Here is a 14156-nt window from a genome sequence, read left to right on the forward strand (position 1 = left end):
TTTTTATGTAAAACTCTCAAATAACTTTAATTCAAAAATAAAAACCCTTTTCATATGAAACTCAATCTTTCTGCAAGCTAGTTTTCTGGGACTACTACTATATACATTCACAGACTAAACCAGTTGGTGTTTGTGAGTCTGTTTCCTACACTTTGCAGTGTAGAAACTCACAGAGGTGACTTGTTAAAGTCAATGGCTAGTTAGTAGCAGTACCAGGCATAAACTCACTTCTTCTGATCTACTTTTATTCTCTGCCTATAAGCACTACACATGTTAAAACTGTTTGTCCTGTAGGAGCAATATGCTCTCCTAAAGAAGTGTTCACAGGCTTCACGTAGTCTTTTGAAACTATATTCATTTATGGACTATAAATTTTATTTTTTTGATCATATATTTTTCCTTGGCTATCCTCCTGAGGAGTAATTGTCCCAAATCTTTGGGTCTGTCTAGCATAATTTTCAAGAAAAGTAAATGTCAGAAGGGATCATATTTCATTCAACAGTGTACCTCAGAGCACTGTGCCTAACTGATGGTAGATGTTTAATATATGATTTGCTTAACTGAATGAAATAAATATGTAGTGATTATGATATTTGGGAACTGGATGTAATTGAAATAATATTTCAGGCATATGTTATTGAAAAAGCAATTTTACTCAAGCTATGAGTACTAAAAATCTAGTATTATCAATACAAATTAAATATATGGATAATTGTTGAATCTGTAATGAATCAAAAACTTGAATGACCTGAGGGTCCCAACTCCGAATATGCTATATAATACTAATTGCAGATAATATTTATTGTACTTTTGACATGTATGACTATTAAGCATTTTATAATTATTATTAGTATCTAACTTTAAAGAAACATAATTTTCGTATCTTCATTTTGTAGATCAAGCAACTGAGGCACAGAGAAGTTATATGCCTCATCCAGGGTCACACAAGGCAATAAAGGGCCTAGCCACGGTTCAATTTCCAAAGCAGCCTCTCTTAAACTACTAAGAAGACTATTGATGCTTTAGCTAAAGTGAACTTTTGAAAAGTACAACTCTGGGAATTGTTTCTTCAATTATACTAACAAAGTAAACTATTCTCTTTTCACTTTCTTTTTTATTTTAAAATTATAATACCACCGGACACAATCAGCTGGCTGGAGGGTGTACCTAGATGTGAAATGGTTAATAGGGGTCACAGTGTAAATGAAAACATCCTTTAATCTGCTCCTTGGGTCACATTTCCAACATTTCTGTTTTCTTCCTTCTCTCAGATCATTTACATATCAGTGTTTACATGATTACAGTGGTTTGTTTGTTCTAGTATTATTTGAGCCCTAAATGTTCCCTAAAAGCTACTCTATGTCATTGTGACTGGTGCTGTTTCCTAGTACACTTGATAGTGTGGAGGGGTAAGATTCCTTTTTTTCTGTCAGTGATAGCAGCTGTCAACCCCTAAAACACTGACAAAAATTGATATTAACACTGTTTTTGTCAAAGCAAGGACAAGGCACTTCAGAAATGAATAAATCTAGAACAGCCAACACTGCAGTCTCTTGAGCAGTTTATTTGTTATAAATACAAGTCAATACCACAAGATGGCACCTTTTTACTTTCAACACCTATGATTACAAACAATTATCTTCATAAAATGGTCTCAGCTTTTTAATGTGTTGTTTTAGTTATTATTGAAACCTTATAAAAGCAAGACTTTCTACAAACAGGATCGGTGCTCGATGTGTATTAAATGAGGTCAGATAATTAAATTCAAAAAAAGAATTTATAAATATTCAGATAAGAAAATTGAAATTACAAAAGCAGAGTTTGTCCTCATTAAACTGAATTACAACTGTGTGTGGTTAATGCTATATCTACATGGCTAAGTTTTTGTTAAAATACAGTTTTGGTAACCAAATAATATAACTCATTCTCCAATTTAGCCACCTATTTCATTTGTACATCCTAACATTTAGTACACATTCCCTTCAAAAATAACCTATCTTTCATTTAATCCAGCAATTACACACACTCTGTTATTTTCAGTAGCTGCAACCCATGAAGTGCCATCATCCCCTGGCTATAAAACAAAATACAATATTTAAAGGTTAAAAACTCAGAGAATTTTTGAAATGGTAATCCATTCTCTCTGTGTTCATGAAAATAGGCAATCCAATTTGAAAGTCTTTAAACCAATGTAAACTCTAGAAAACTCAGTGTTGAAGTATGGGAAGAATAAAGACTTTGCACTAATATAGTGCGTAACAATGCAGTGTCGGACTCATCATTTACAGTAAATGCCTTGATTGGACTTTCCTCTGGATTGTCATTATGCTGCTAAAGATCAAGTTTACTCAAGTCTGTGGGAATTCCATCATGTTTTCTTCCTCCCAGTTCCAAACAGGAAGAGAAGGGTTTTCAGGTTCCTTGGGAAAACCAAAAAATAAAACACTCACACCCACAAACAACTTGAAAACAAAATGGCAGACCTAATAATCCTTGACTCCATGTCCAAATGAAGTGGAGGCAATATTACTTTTGCAATATTTGTATTCTGCCCAATATATCACATCATGAGATTCCTCAAAAAACTGAGAAGTCTGAGAGCTACAAAAGAGAAAGCAGTTAAGGCAGTTGATGTCTACATTTGGATTTCTTTTTCAGGTTACATGTCTAAGTCTCCATCGTAGGCTAAGGTCAGAGGCTTCTGTTGGGGAGGTGTGCTTTGATGTGCTTTTGGCTTCTTGCTGCAAAGGGAAAAAAATTCCTCAGATAAAGCAAGTTCACAGAGCTCCGTTTCATCTGCCAAAGACAATTTTGAAGTATAGAAATTCAAGTGGTGAAATGACAAAAAGATTCATTTCTCTGGATGTGCGGATTTCCTTTTGTGAATACTGAATACTTTCACCTTCTGTTAAGAAGTCATCATCTTACACAGTCTTAAAACTGGTTTAGTGGAATGAAGGAACTTAGTAGAAGGGCTGTTCTCCTTTTATGCTCTTGTTGATATACAACAACAGGGATGTCTGCTGCTCACTAATTTTTAAACTACTATGACCTTCACATCATGGATGCTCAACATCATAAGTGGCTGGAGGAGCCATGCCTCACCCTGCTTGTTTTTAAATAAACATACTTCTACCTTGACCTGGAACCTGACATTTAGCTGCCAAGATGCCAGAGGATGTCAAGAAAATTTCACCAATTCTACTCCGTGCAAAGCCATTCTCACCTGGTCTCTGCTTTACTTGAAGTCCACAACTTCTCCAGGTCAGTAAAGGCTGCTTTTCCTTCTCATGGAAAGGAAAGCTTAAATTGAGCAACATTTCCAGCGATGCCCCAGACGTGGGGCAGAACACCCTGCAGTACACTTCTTGTTTCTCAGTATGAGCAAATCTCAACTTGTATTTATAAATGCTTGTAACCTTTAGTTCTGCCACTCACTGCTCTCACCTCCACCACACTTACCCTCCCTCCTCAGGGCCTTTGCCTCACTCTGCCTACACAGCCTGGCTTCATCTCTCTCCCTGTCTCCAACTCTCCATGCTTTTATTTTATATTCGCATCTATTGCTTATTTGATACATACTACGTACCAGGCTCTGTGCTGAACATTTTACACAAAACCTCTCAAAACAGAGAAATCCTGCAAGAGAGGCATTAGGATTATTGCTACTTTACAGAGAAGGACTACTGAGGTTGTTTACCTCCCCTCAGGTCACTGAGAGAGTAGTAGAACCTGCATTCTAAACAAATCTAACACACAGACCTGAGCTTTTAACCTTTACACCACACTCTCTGTATATATATGGCATTCACTTGGCACTTGGAGAAAAATGACATTTTTTGTCTGCACATATGAATTATTTTTTATATTCTATCTAATTTAAAGACAAAGATTTTAATCTGCACAATTCAGTGGCATTTGGCACAGTCACAGCATGTGTACCATCACCATTATCTAGCTCCAGAACATTTTCATCATGCCAAAAGGCAACTCTGCTCCCCTCCAAGCAATCTCTCCCCCATTTCCCCCTGCTCTTAGCCCCTGGCAACCACTCATCAAATAACTTCCTGCCCTGATAGATTTTGATATCTCGTATAAATGGAATCATACTGTATGTGGCCTTTTGTGTCTGGCTTCTTTCACTTAATGGCTAAAATAGAGAATTTTATGTTATGTGAATTTTACTGCAATAAAAAATTGATAAAATTAAAGTGGTTGCAGGGAGAAACTCCTAGTTTAAATTGCACACGTTTTAATTGAAGGAGTAAAATTAATTTTTGATTGATGTTTGAAGCAAATCATAGAAGTTAAAGAAATAAATTAAAAATGGTTTTGGCAGAACCCCTAAAAGGAACCGCAGATTCTCCCAGTGCCCCTCATCCTGGCACCTGACATGCAGCAGGTGTTCATTGAGGATATACTGAGTGCTGGGCAGGGATGGCTGCAGGCAAACAACTTCCAGCCGGAGAAGCTGTGGAGACCCAAAAACATGATTCAGAATTTTCTCCAGAGGGAGCCTTCACCTTCAATTGTCTGCTTTCCAAGTCCTCTCCAATGCTCAAAAGGGTATTGCAAAATTATCTGAATAACATCCAATTTAACTTTATCTGTACTTGTGTATAAGTATGTGCCAGTGACGAGACGATGGGCCCAGGCCGTGGCATGAACCCCACTTGAAACAGAGTCCTTGGCATACTACTACATGGCATTTAAAGGTGCTAAGAAATCACACACACACACCAGAGATTGAGGCAATCTGAATGTGACTGTAAATCCACCCTGGTGGTGGTGGTGGTGGTGGTGGTGGTGGGTTGTCTTAATGGCAAAAAAAGAGTACAAGGAAGTTCATCTGAAATTATAGCAAGAGTCTTCTCCCTCCCACCTCCCTTGGTTTTCTTTTTTTGTAGGGGAAGGGAGCAAAGAAGAAGAGAGGGGTAAGAAATGTAGGTGCTTCCCAAACAGAGATTTTGGTAGTCTGCCCTTAATTGGAATTTGCTAAAGGCCACTGGACAAAGAGAAATTAGAGAATCTCGAGCACCAGGGAGTTGAGAATAGGAAGCCAGGAGAAAGGCTAGAGGTAGTCATATTTCTATAAAGAGACAATACTACCACCTGGGAGACAAGTCAACTTGGCCAGCCTCTGTAATCCAGGCTTAGAATATTCTACTCAAAATTTACACAAATATGTTTATACCACTTACCAAGTTTGGAATCACATACACCGTGGCTACCTCTGAAGGAAAGTGGGGGCTACTAATAGGTATGCCTTTGGACCTTTGTGGGCCATGGAGAGTGCTGGGAATTATTGGGATTAGGACCTCATTTATCATGCATCTTTTCATATTGTGCAACCTCCCAATTGTCAGATACTAAAATCACAACTACGAATGCATGAGATCTGAGAAGTTTTATGGCTTAGGACAGATCAGCCTCCTCTCAAATGTTAATCTCTGGACCACTGAATGTGGTAGCACTTTGCTCCATAACAGGGGCTTTGCAAGGCTTTCTGGCCAGTAAAAAAGAACCCCAGAAGGAGAAGCTGAGTGGCAAGACTGCACTCAGCAAGGCCAATGCTGAGAAGGCCAGCAAGTAGAAGGCTTGTCCTTAGAACCTCTAGTTTGCTTTCCTTTCTCCCTACACTATCCACTTTTTCCTCTAGAAGTAAGTTTATTTCTCATTTTTTTCTCCTCCACTCTGGTTTCAGAAAAGGTATGATCACCTCCCTCCCTCACTAAATCAGGACCCATAAATGCCTGGCACATAGGCCACCAACATCACCCATCATCCTGTGCCCAGGTGGACATCTCTAATCCATCACTCTATTCTCTCCTGTTGAGCTGAGGTGTAGCCTCATCATTCTTCCTAATGGAGCACTCTTGACAGCCATAGCCACTTTTAGAGTTGGCACAAAGCATAAAACCATTTTGCAATCCTTGCTGTGAAAGATCACAGGCAGACACATTTTGAAGCGACCTCTTTTAGGGTCATTTGCATTTTAGCAAAGGATAAAAATGCATTAAGCCAGAAAAGCGAGCTCATTGTGGACTGACAAGCAAGCCTCTGGCACTTCCCAGCAAGGACTCATTCTCAGGCCAGGAGAGATTAACTAGTTTGATGAAAGCAGCAAACCACCTTTTGTTTTGGCAGCCACTTGTGGGAGGCAAGCCTTTGGAGGTACAAGCACCACTCAGACTTAGGAAGAATGAGAGTGCATTACAGAACCATGCTGGGAACGGCAGAATGGACATCACTATCTGGCGTAACTTCCAGGTGCTACATCTCGGTTGACAGCAAGCTCATCCAGTGGTCATCCCCTTTAAATTGCCTCATGGATATTTACTGCCAGGGGATTAGGGGCATCAATAATATTTCCGAAACTCCAAACACTAATGGTAGATGTTCAAAGACTAGTATTTGAAAGAATTCATCTTTGAGAAGACTATTTTTTGATATTTTCTCAGGAGCATTTTCAAGTTTTATTATAAATTGCTTTCATCTGAAGTATACACCAAAGACCTGGCATATTATAGCAGTTCTCTTGTCCTAAGGCTTCTATTTTTGGCAAAAATATAAAATCTCTAAAACTGTCATCTTCAAACTCTTCTGCAATCCATTTAATAGAATTAGATGCTGTGAAAATATCTATTTGGGTTTCTTTAGGCAACTCATATGTAGCAGTAAATGGTATGTGTTTTTATATCAATGGTCTGTACCAGGTCTACAGCTTACTTTACCTGTGAAACAAGAAGCCTCTAGGAAATGTGGAAGCTATAGACATTATGTTGAGTCTAAAGAGTTTTGGGAATTACTCAAGGGAAAGAAACAGAAAAGACTCAAAGACCAGCATGCACTCTAAGGGTAAGCAAACCTGGGGTTGATTCTACCATGCAGATGACTTCAGAAAAATTATATAAACTAAGGATCATTTCTTTTTAAAATAGAAATGGCAATAGCAACACATCCTTGGATTATTATGATTGAATAAGGCAATGTATATAATGTTTGACATATTAAATTTTTTTTCCTATTTTTCTAAAAATCACTGGCAATAAATTAATTTTTACTAAAATACTCATTTATTCATCCCTTTATTTATTTGCTCAATAAATCTTTACCAAACTCATGCTTTAAAACATTCCATAAAGCATAGTCATTATCTCTCGCCACCCAAACTCTCCGGAGTTTGATAGAGGAGGAAGGTGTTTATATAAATAACTACAATATTAGCATGGGGTAAATGCCACAGGAAAAGAGACATGAACAATTTATTCCAGACTGTTTAAAAAGCAAAATGTTGGTATTTGAGTTTTGGGATGAATAAACAGGTAGAGTACCAATAGCTAGCAATGGGACACAAGGAGCAAGCCAAGAGGCAGAAAACCGCCTTGGGAAATTAGCAGGGCAGTACTCTAAGTGCCTGATATGGTTAGGCTTTGTGTCCTCACCCAAATCTCACCTTGAATTGCAAACCCCATAAACCCCATAATTCCCATGTGTCAAGGGAGAATCTAGGTAGAGGTACTTGAATCATGGCTTCCCCCCATGCCGCTCTCATGATAGTGAGTGAGTTCTCTCAAGATTTGATGGCTTTATAAGGGGCTCTTTCCCTACCCTCAGCACTCATTTCATACTGCCACCCTGTGAAGAAGGTGCCTGTTTCTCCTTTGCCTTCGGCCATGATTGTAACTTTCCTGAGGCCCGCCCTAGCCATGCAGATCTCTCTGCTTTATAAATTACCCAGTCATGGCTGTTTCTCCATAGCAGTATGACAATGGACTAATATAGTACTCTAATGTAAAATTATTCCTCCTAAAAATTATCTTTAAGAAAGAGGCTATGGTCATATTCAATGACTACAAAATCTTTTATATAATGAGGGGCTACATTTGTTATACAAATAGCTTTTTTAAAAAATGAAAATGATATACATACACACAGGACAAGTAAAATGGTCAACTTCCCTAATATATGCAGATAGGCGCTTGGATGCTAGGATAAAATACCTCTGAAACAGCAGCATAAAGAGATCCAAAGAAATGCTTATCTCAGACAACTTGGGTGAAAATGAATATACTAAACCTGATACTAAAGCAAACTGTAAAAAGAAAGACTAAAGCAGTGATAAGAGTGACTCATCTGAAAGATAGATGGAGACATTGAATAAAACTGTGTTATGAATATAAAATTAGAGAAAATGAACATTGTCTATAATGAAATACTATATATATGATATAAGATAATAAATGGAACTGTATAATTTGCAAATTGATTAAATATTAGCATAGACAATTTATTATCTAAATCCAAAAGTTTATTTAAAAAGTCAATTTTTTTTTTCTTTTGGTTTGTAAATTTTTCATAGTCAGAAAATGAAGACTTAAGTGTGTTTGGTCCTATACAACACACCAGCCTGTATAGGGCACAGGGAATTAGTAGAAGAGAGGTTTGAAAGAGCTGTTTGGGCTCCAGCTGTGGAAGACTTTAGTCAACTGGTGAGGCAGCCAAAACATGACTTTAGTTTTGCTAATGGTGGGAAGCCAGAGCTCATATGTGAGTAGGAGAGGTCTGATCCCTGCAGCTAAGCTTCAGAAAGATGAATCTGGCTGTAGACTGCAGATGGGAGAATGTGTAACAGGTCCAAATATGAGTGCTACTTCTAGAGGGACACTATTACAGGCAGGCATTGGGGCTGAAGAAAACAGCTATGAAAAATAATGTGCATAAATATTTATGTATTTTGGCTACTGAAAAGTAAAGAGACATTTTACTGTTATTTTATATAAAAGAGCTATGAAAAATACCATGCATAAATATGTAATTTGGCTACTGAAGAGAAATTTTATTGATATTTTATATTTAAAAATTCACCACAAAGCAATATATTGATGTTAGCAAAACTGCACTTGTACCCCATGAATATATATATATATATCTAGAAATTGGTTTGTTAACAGAATTCAATGATGTACCTAATTAATTCCTAGAGCCCAGAGTCATGCAGAAAGGGGCCTTAATAAATATTTGTTGTCAAAGGAATAGATTATGGTTAACACATTTTTAGGTTGAAGGGAATAGAGAAAAATCAAAAGGCAAAATGTATGTGTTATTACATGTTAATTTTTAATCTTTTTAATATTTAAGGGAAAAGAGAACCATAGAATCTGGATTTGGGGATGTGGCTACTAACAGCCAGAATTCATGTAAGCTTTTATAGACTGATACACTATCTAATTACCTTACACTGTGTTAGCCTATTGATTGCTTTGAAAACAGTTTTCTATCAGCCAAACCTTCATGTCTTTTGCTGCAATTTAAGAAATTTCCCCCTTGTTTTAATCTTTTCTTGTGGTGAATGCTTCTTATTCTTCTAAACCTCATGCAAAGCTTTCAAATTCACATTTTCTCATTTAGAGTAGATCTAGAAAATACTACCAAACTCATCAATTTGAATTAAAAAAAAGTAAAAAAAAAATTTTGATTCTAGGATGAATGACCAACTGAAGATGACACTTTTCACTACAACAACAGGGAAATGTTAGTTGGGTAGAAATCTAATTTCTAGGGATTCAATTTCTATCACCATAGGTGGCAGAAAGAATTAAAGTCATCTTATTTTCTTTACCAACTTTCACTGACCAAGACCAAAGATTTAAAAATCTGTGTAGCCTTGGAAACACAATTTGAGGCTAAATAGACAATGGCTGAATTTGAATCAAGATTAAAACTTGGGTAAAAATCCTCAGAAAAATAGTATCTGAGACAGATGATGAATATAAATATCATTATTACGAGAAAAAAGTGAAGTAACACTTTGATCTCATGAAAATAAAAAAATGCATTGAAACTTCTGCTCAGGAAGCTGATAAGATATTCTCAGCACACTTGAAAACATTAAAATCTACAGTTGACCCTTGAACGACACAGGTTTGAACTGCATCAACTTATATGCAGATTTTCTTCCACCTCTGCCACCCCTGAGACAACAAGGCTAACCCCTCTTTCTTCCTCTTTCTCCTTAGCCTAGTCAGTATGAAGATAATGAGGATGAAGACCTTCATGATAATCCATAACTACTTAGTGAATAGTAAATATATTTTCAATTTTTAATGATTTTCTTAATTATATTTTCTTTTCTGTAGCTTACCTTATTGTAAGAATACAGTATATAATTCACATAGCATAGAAATATGTGTTATTTGACTATGTTATTGGTAGAGCTTCTGGTCAAAAGTGGGCCATTAGTAGTCAAGTTTTGGAGGAGTCAGAAATTATATTTGAATTTTCAACTGCGTGGGAAAGTAGGCACCCCTAATCCTCACATTGTTCAAGAGTCAAGTGCATTTAATTCTGTCTGGTTTCAAGAGCAGTTCATCAACTAACATATATTCTGTATGATAAATTAGTCATTATTTTCTGAGAACAATAAATTCTCAGGAACTAGTCACTTTACAAAATGCTTTTTTTTTTTTTTTTTTGGAATTGACCATCAGTTAAATTTTGTCCCATAGCTGGTCAATATAGTAAAACAACTTGCTCTAATATTTAAAATGTGCTTATAGGTTGTTTGAACCAACTGATCAGTTTAACCTAACCATTCAATATTTAAGAAATAAAATTATCTACAGAGATAACTAAAATCATTGACCACAGATTAGAATTACCTGAGAAGCTACTAAACACCCGGATGACCTGGCCACACCCAAGACTAATTAAATCAGAATCTCTGGGGAGTGGGATCAAGCATGATTCCCTACGAGACACCAGTGTATTGTCAAGGCTGCAAACTACTGATCTAAATCAAAACACTAAATTGGAAAAGTCCTGACCATTGATTTTCACATTATTCAAATACCAAATTTAAAAAATATTATCTCAAATAAGAACAAAAAAGATAATGATTCCTTGTTTCAACTACTCAGCCATTCTATTGTTGAAGATTATTTGTGGCCTCAAGAATCCTGTTATACTGGTCAATGATCCTGACATACTTTTTTTATACTTTTAAGTATAACATGAAATCCATAAAAATATGAATATATACTTTTTACTAATTAGTACTTACCAAACAAGGTAGGAAGTAAATACTAGGAAAATCATGATAAGAAAAGCGCCACCTGAAACGCCATAGACCCAAATTTTTACTCGGCCATCTGTTTAAAATAGAGATAACATAAGAAGCTTAGCATACAGAAGTCTGCAGCATTGGAGAGACAGGGCAACATTAGTTTTGACAACCCCAAGCTGACCATTAGTTCTGTACTTGAACACCAGCACCTCAGCCAACTGCGCACTCAACTGTAGAAGTCAGTAATGTTCTCGCATACTCTGTAAATTGTCAGGTAGAATCAGGAATTTAAAAGATTCTCCCTTAGAACATCACAGGAATATGGGTTTCTTACCAGAAATAATGTCTGTGAAAAAAACCTGAAAATGTTATCATATGGAGCCATTTTTAATGGACTTTTACAGATAAACAGTTTGCATTATTGTTTGATTTTTAGCAAATTAACTCTCAAAAACATTAGGATGTAATTTTATGGCACCAAAATGTTTATTTTGCTGAATGTTTTACTTTTCATCTGAATTCTGAGCCACTCATAAGTCATAAGCATAAGTGGGAATACCCATAGGTAATAGCTCTTAAATGAGGGGAAAAAAAGTGAAAATGTAAAATATAAGATAGTCAATCAAATTTTTTCATAATACCAAACAAACATCAGCAATCATTATTTTATAAAATCCAGTCAATTTGTAGGCTAGTTTGAATTTAAAGTGTTTACAGCCATATCAATAGACAAAAATATGGCAAAATATTTGACAACATAAAAAGAAAAAAGAAAATTATAATTAAGAGACAACCTTGCATGGAAAGAAAACTACTATGACCATTTTTAGTGGCTCTACTGCCAGAATAATGTTAGGCAAAGAAAAAACACATGACCAAACAAGTTAATCAATTCACCAAATTACTGTAAAATTATGACCATGTGTCTACACGTGCACATTATTTTGGATCTGGTATCTACTACAGTTAACAAAATGAATTAACTATATATTTTAATCTGTTATGTTACTTTTATTCTATGTAAGATATAAACTTGAGTATATATATATGTTTGTGTGTGTGTGTGTGTGTGTGTATACACACACACAAATATATATGTTTTTTCTACATATGATAGAAACTTGAGTTGTTTCTGTCATTCTGATTTTTTTTTTGCTTGATTTTATGTGAGCATACAGCTAACTAAACTTAGAATTGGACTGACAAAGGCAATGCCTCAGCATCCCAAAGAAACTGCATTTAGTTCTGAAAGAAACACACACAGAGATTCATTATACTACCCGAATGTAATTAACTACAGGTCCAAAATACACATAACAGTATCTTATTCAAAAAAACTTCTATGGGAGGAAAAACAATCAAAATCTATTGTAAACAACAGCTGTTTTGAATAAAATCACAATTACTTTCAATTATATTACAACTACCTATTATAGTTTTTGCTTATAGGACACTTTCAAGCCTCAATCAGATTTTAGAATAAGGTTCAATGTAGTAATGGTATTTTTCTATGGTCATAAAATTTTTATCAAAGTTTTGATTCTAATCTCTTAGGCCTATTCTGAGTTTTGACATTGCTCGAAAAACAAAAAACTTTCCTGAGTGAGAACGCTCCTTTTAGTTTATAATCCATAACACCTCCCGGATTGGTGCATTGGGAGGATCCAGTGCTTTTAAATCTCCAGTTTAGAGGTATGTGATGGTACAAAACCTTTAAGCCACGTTACTTAAAAAAAAGTATTAATATTCTATAAGGACATAAAAGATAGGCTAAAACATTTTTAAAAATACACAGTGAAAAATAAGTCTTCCCATCACCCTCTCAATTCCCTGTCCAGTAGGTATCACTGTGTACCAGTTTCCTGGTGAATTTTACTAGTTTTTCTCTGCCTATGCAGGCAGCTGAGCACATATGTACCAATTTATGCACTTCTTAAAAAGACACAAATGGTGCATACGATGCACTTTGATTTGTACTTTTTCTTTCGCTAAACAATGTAGGTTGCAAATATTTTCATATTAGTTCATAAAAGAGGGTCTACCTCTTATTAGCATCCCTGTGATACTACAGGCACTCCAGCCTGGGCAACAGAGTGAGACCCTCTCACAAAAAAAAAAAAAAAAAAAAAAAAAAGATATTTTCAAAGGATATTATTCTGTTACTTAACTCATTGTCTTTTAGACTGGGGTTGAGAGACTTATGTTCAACCATTCATGAAATACTGTACACTTAAAGAAACTCATGCATCATGCAATATTCAAATCTGAGAAACCCTGAACGATACCATATTGCCTATTCTCTCTTCTTTTCCCCCTTCCCTCCATTCTTTCCATCATGAGAAGTGGTCAAAATATAGATCTCCCATGAGAAAATTTTCATTTATTACTCACAACAGAAACTCACCCGGATCAAGTGGTTGAAGAGACCATCCTTTAAAAATATCATGTATTTTTGAATTCACAGGTCTGTTTTTCCCAGAAAGGTTCTTCACATCAGCTTTTTTGTCCTCTGAGCCTGGTACTTTCATGCAGTAATCCAGGAAACCATTTGATCTCATTATCTCTATATAGCCCTTCTCACAACCGCAGACTCCACCCTACAGCATAAAGAATATTTTTACGGTTACACAGTGAGTTGAGCAGATGAATGAATAACAATATACATGTTAAAATCACTTAACATTTGCACTATACATCATGGCAATTTAGAGTTTTGGGAAACTGGACCTGCCAATGAGATGAAAATCAACTACATAGTTTGTCTTTTTGAATTCCAAAGTCAGCTCTTAAATAAAATGCTAGGTTTTTGAAATGTGTTCACAATTCTGACACCTTCCAAATATTGAACCATAGTTCTTTGTGAATAAAGTTAATTAGCTATGTCTTTTCCTTGCTGTCTCTTTTTTTTTTTTTTTTTTTTTTTTAAGACAGATTATCGCTTTGTCACCGAGGCTGGAGGGAGTACAATGGCAGGATCTCAGGTCACTGCAACCTCCACCTCCCAGGTTCAAGCAATTCTTCTGTCTTAGCCTCCTGAGTAGCTGGGAATTACAGGCGCCCACTGCCATGCCCAGCTAATTTTGTATTATTA

The 14156-nt window shown here is 36.0% G+C and overlaps 1 protein-coding gene across 2 annotated transcripts in view; it reads right to left on the reverse strand.

Moving 5' to 3' along the window:
- Positions 1-1550: 1550 nt before the first annotated feature.
- Positions 1551-14156, reverse strand: part of THSD7B (thrombospondin type 1 domain containing 7B) — a 1060674-nt gene continuing 1048068 nt past the window's right edge. For both annotated transcript variants that reach the window (XM_074399739.1, XM_010330508.3), the window contains exons 26-28: positions 13470-13662; positions 11063-11150; positions 1551-2741 (exon numbers count right to left, since the gene is read on the reverse strand). In XM_074399739.1, coding sequence (XP_074255840.1) covers positions 2660-2741; positions 11063-11150; positions 13470-13662 — 363 coding nt within the window. In that variant the 3' untranslated portion in view covers positions 1551-2659. The remainder of the gene's footprint in view (positions 2742-11062; positions 11151-13469; positions 13663-14156) is intronic.

This window comes from Saimiri boliviensis, chromosome 5, assembly GCF_048565385.1.
Source record: "Saimiri boliviensis isolate mSaiBol1 chromosome 5, mSaiBol1.pri, whole genome shotgun sequence".
In the NCBI taxonomy this organism is placed as follows: Eukaryota; Metazoa; Chordata; class Mammalia; order Primates; family Cebidae; genus Saimiri; species Saimiri boliviensis.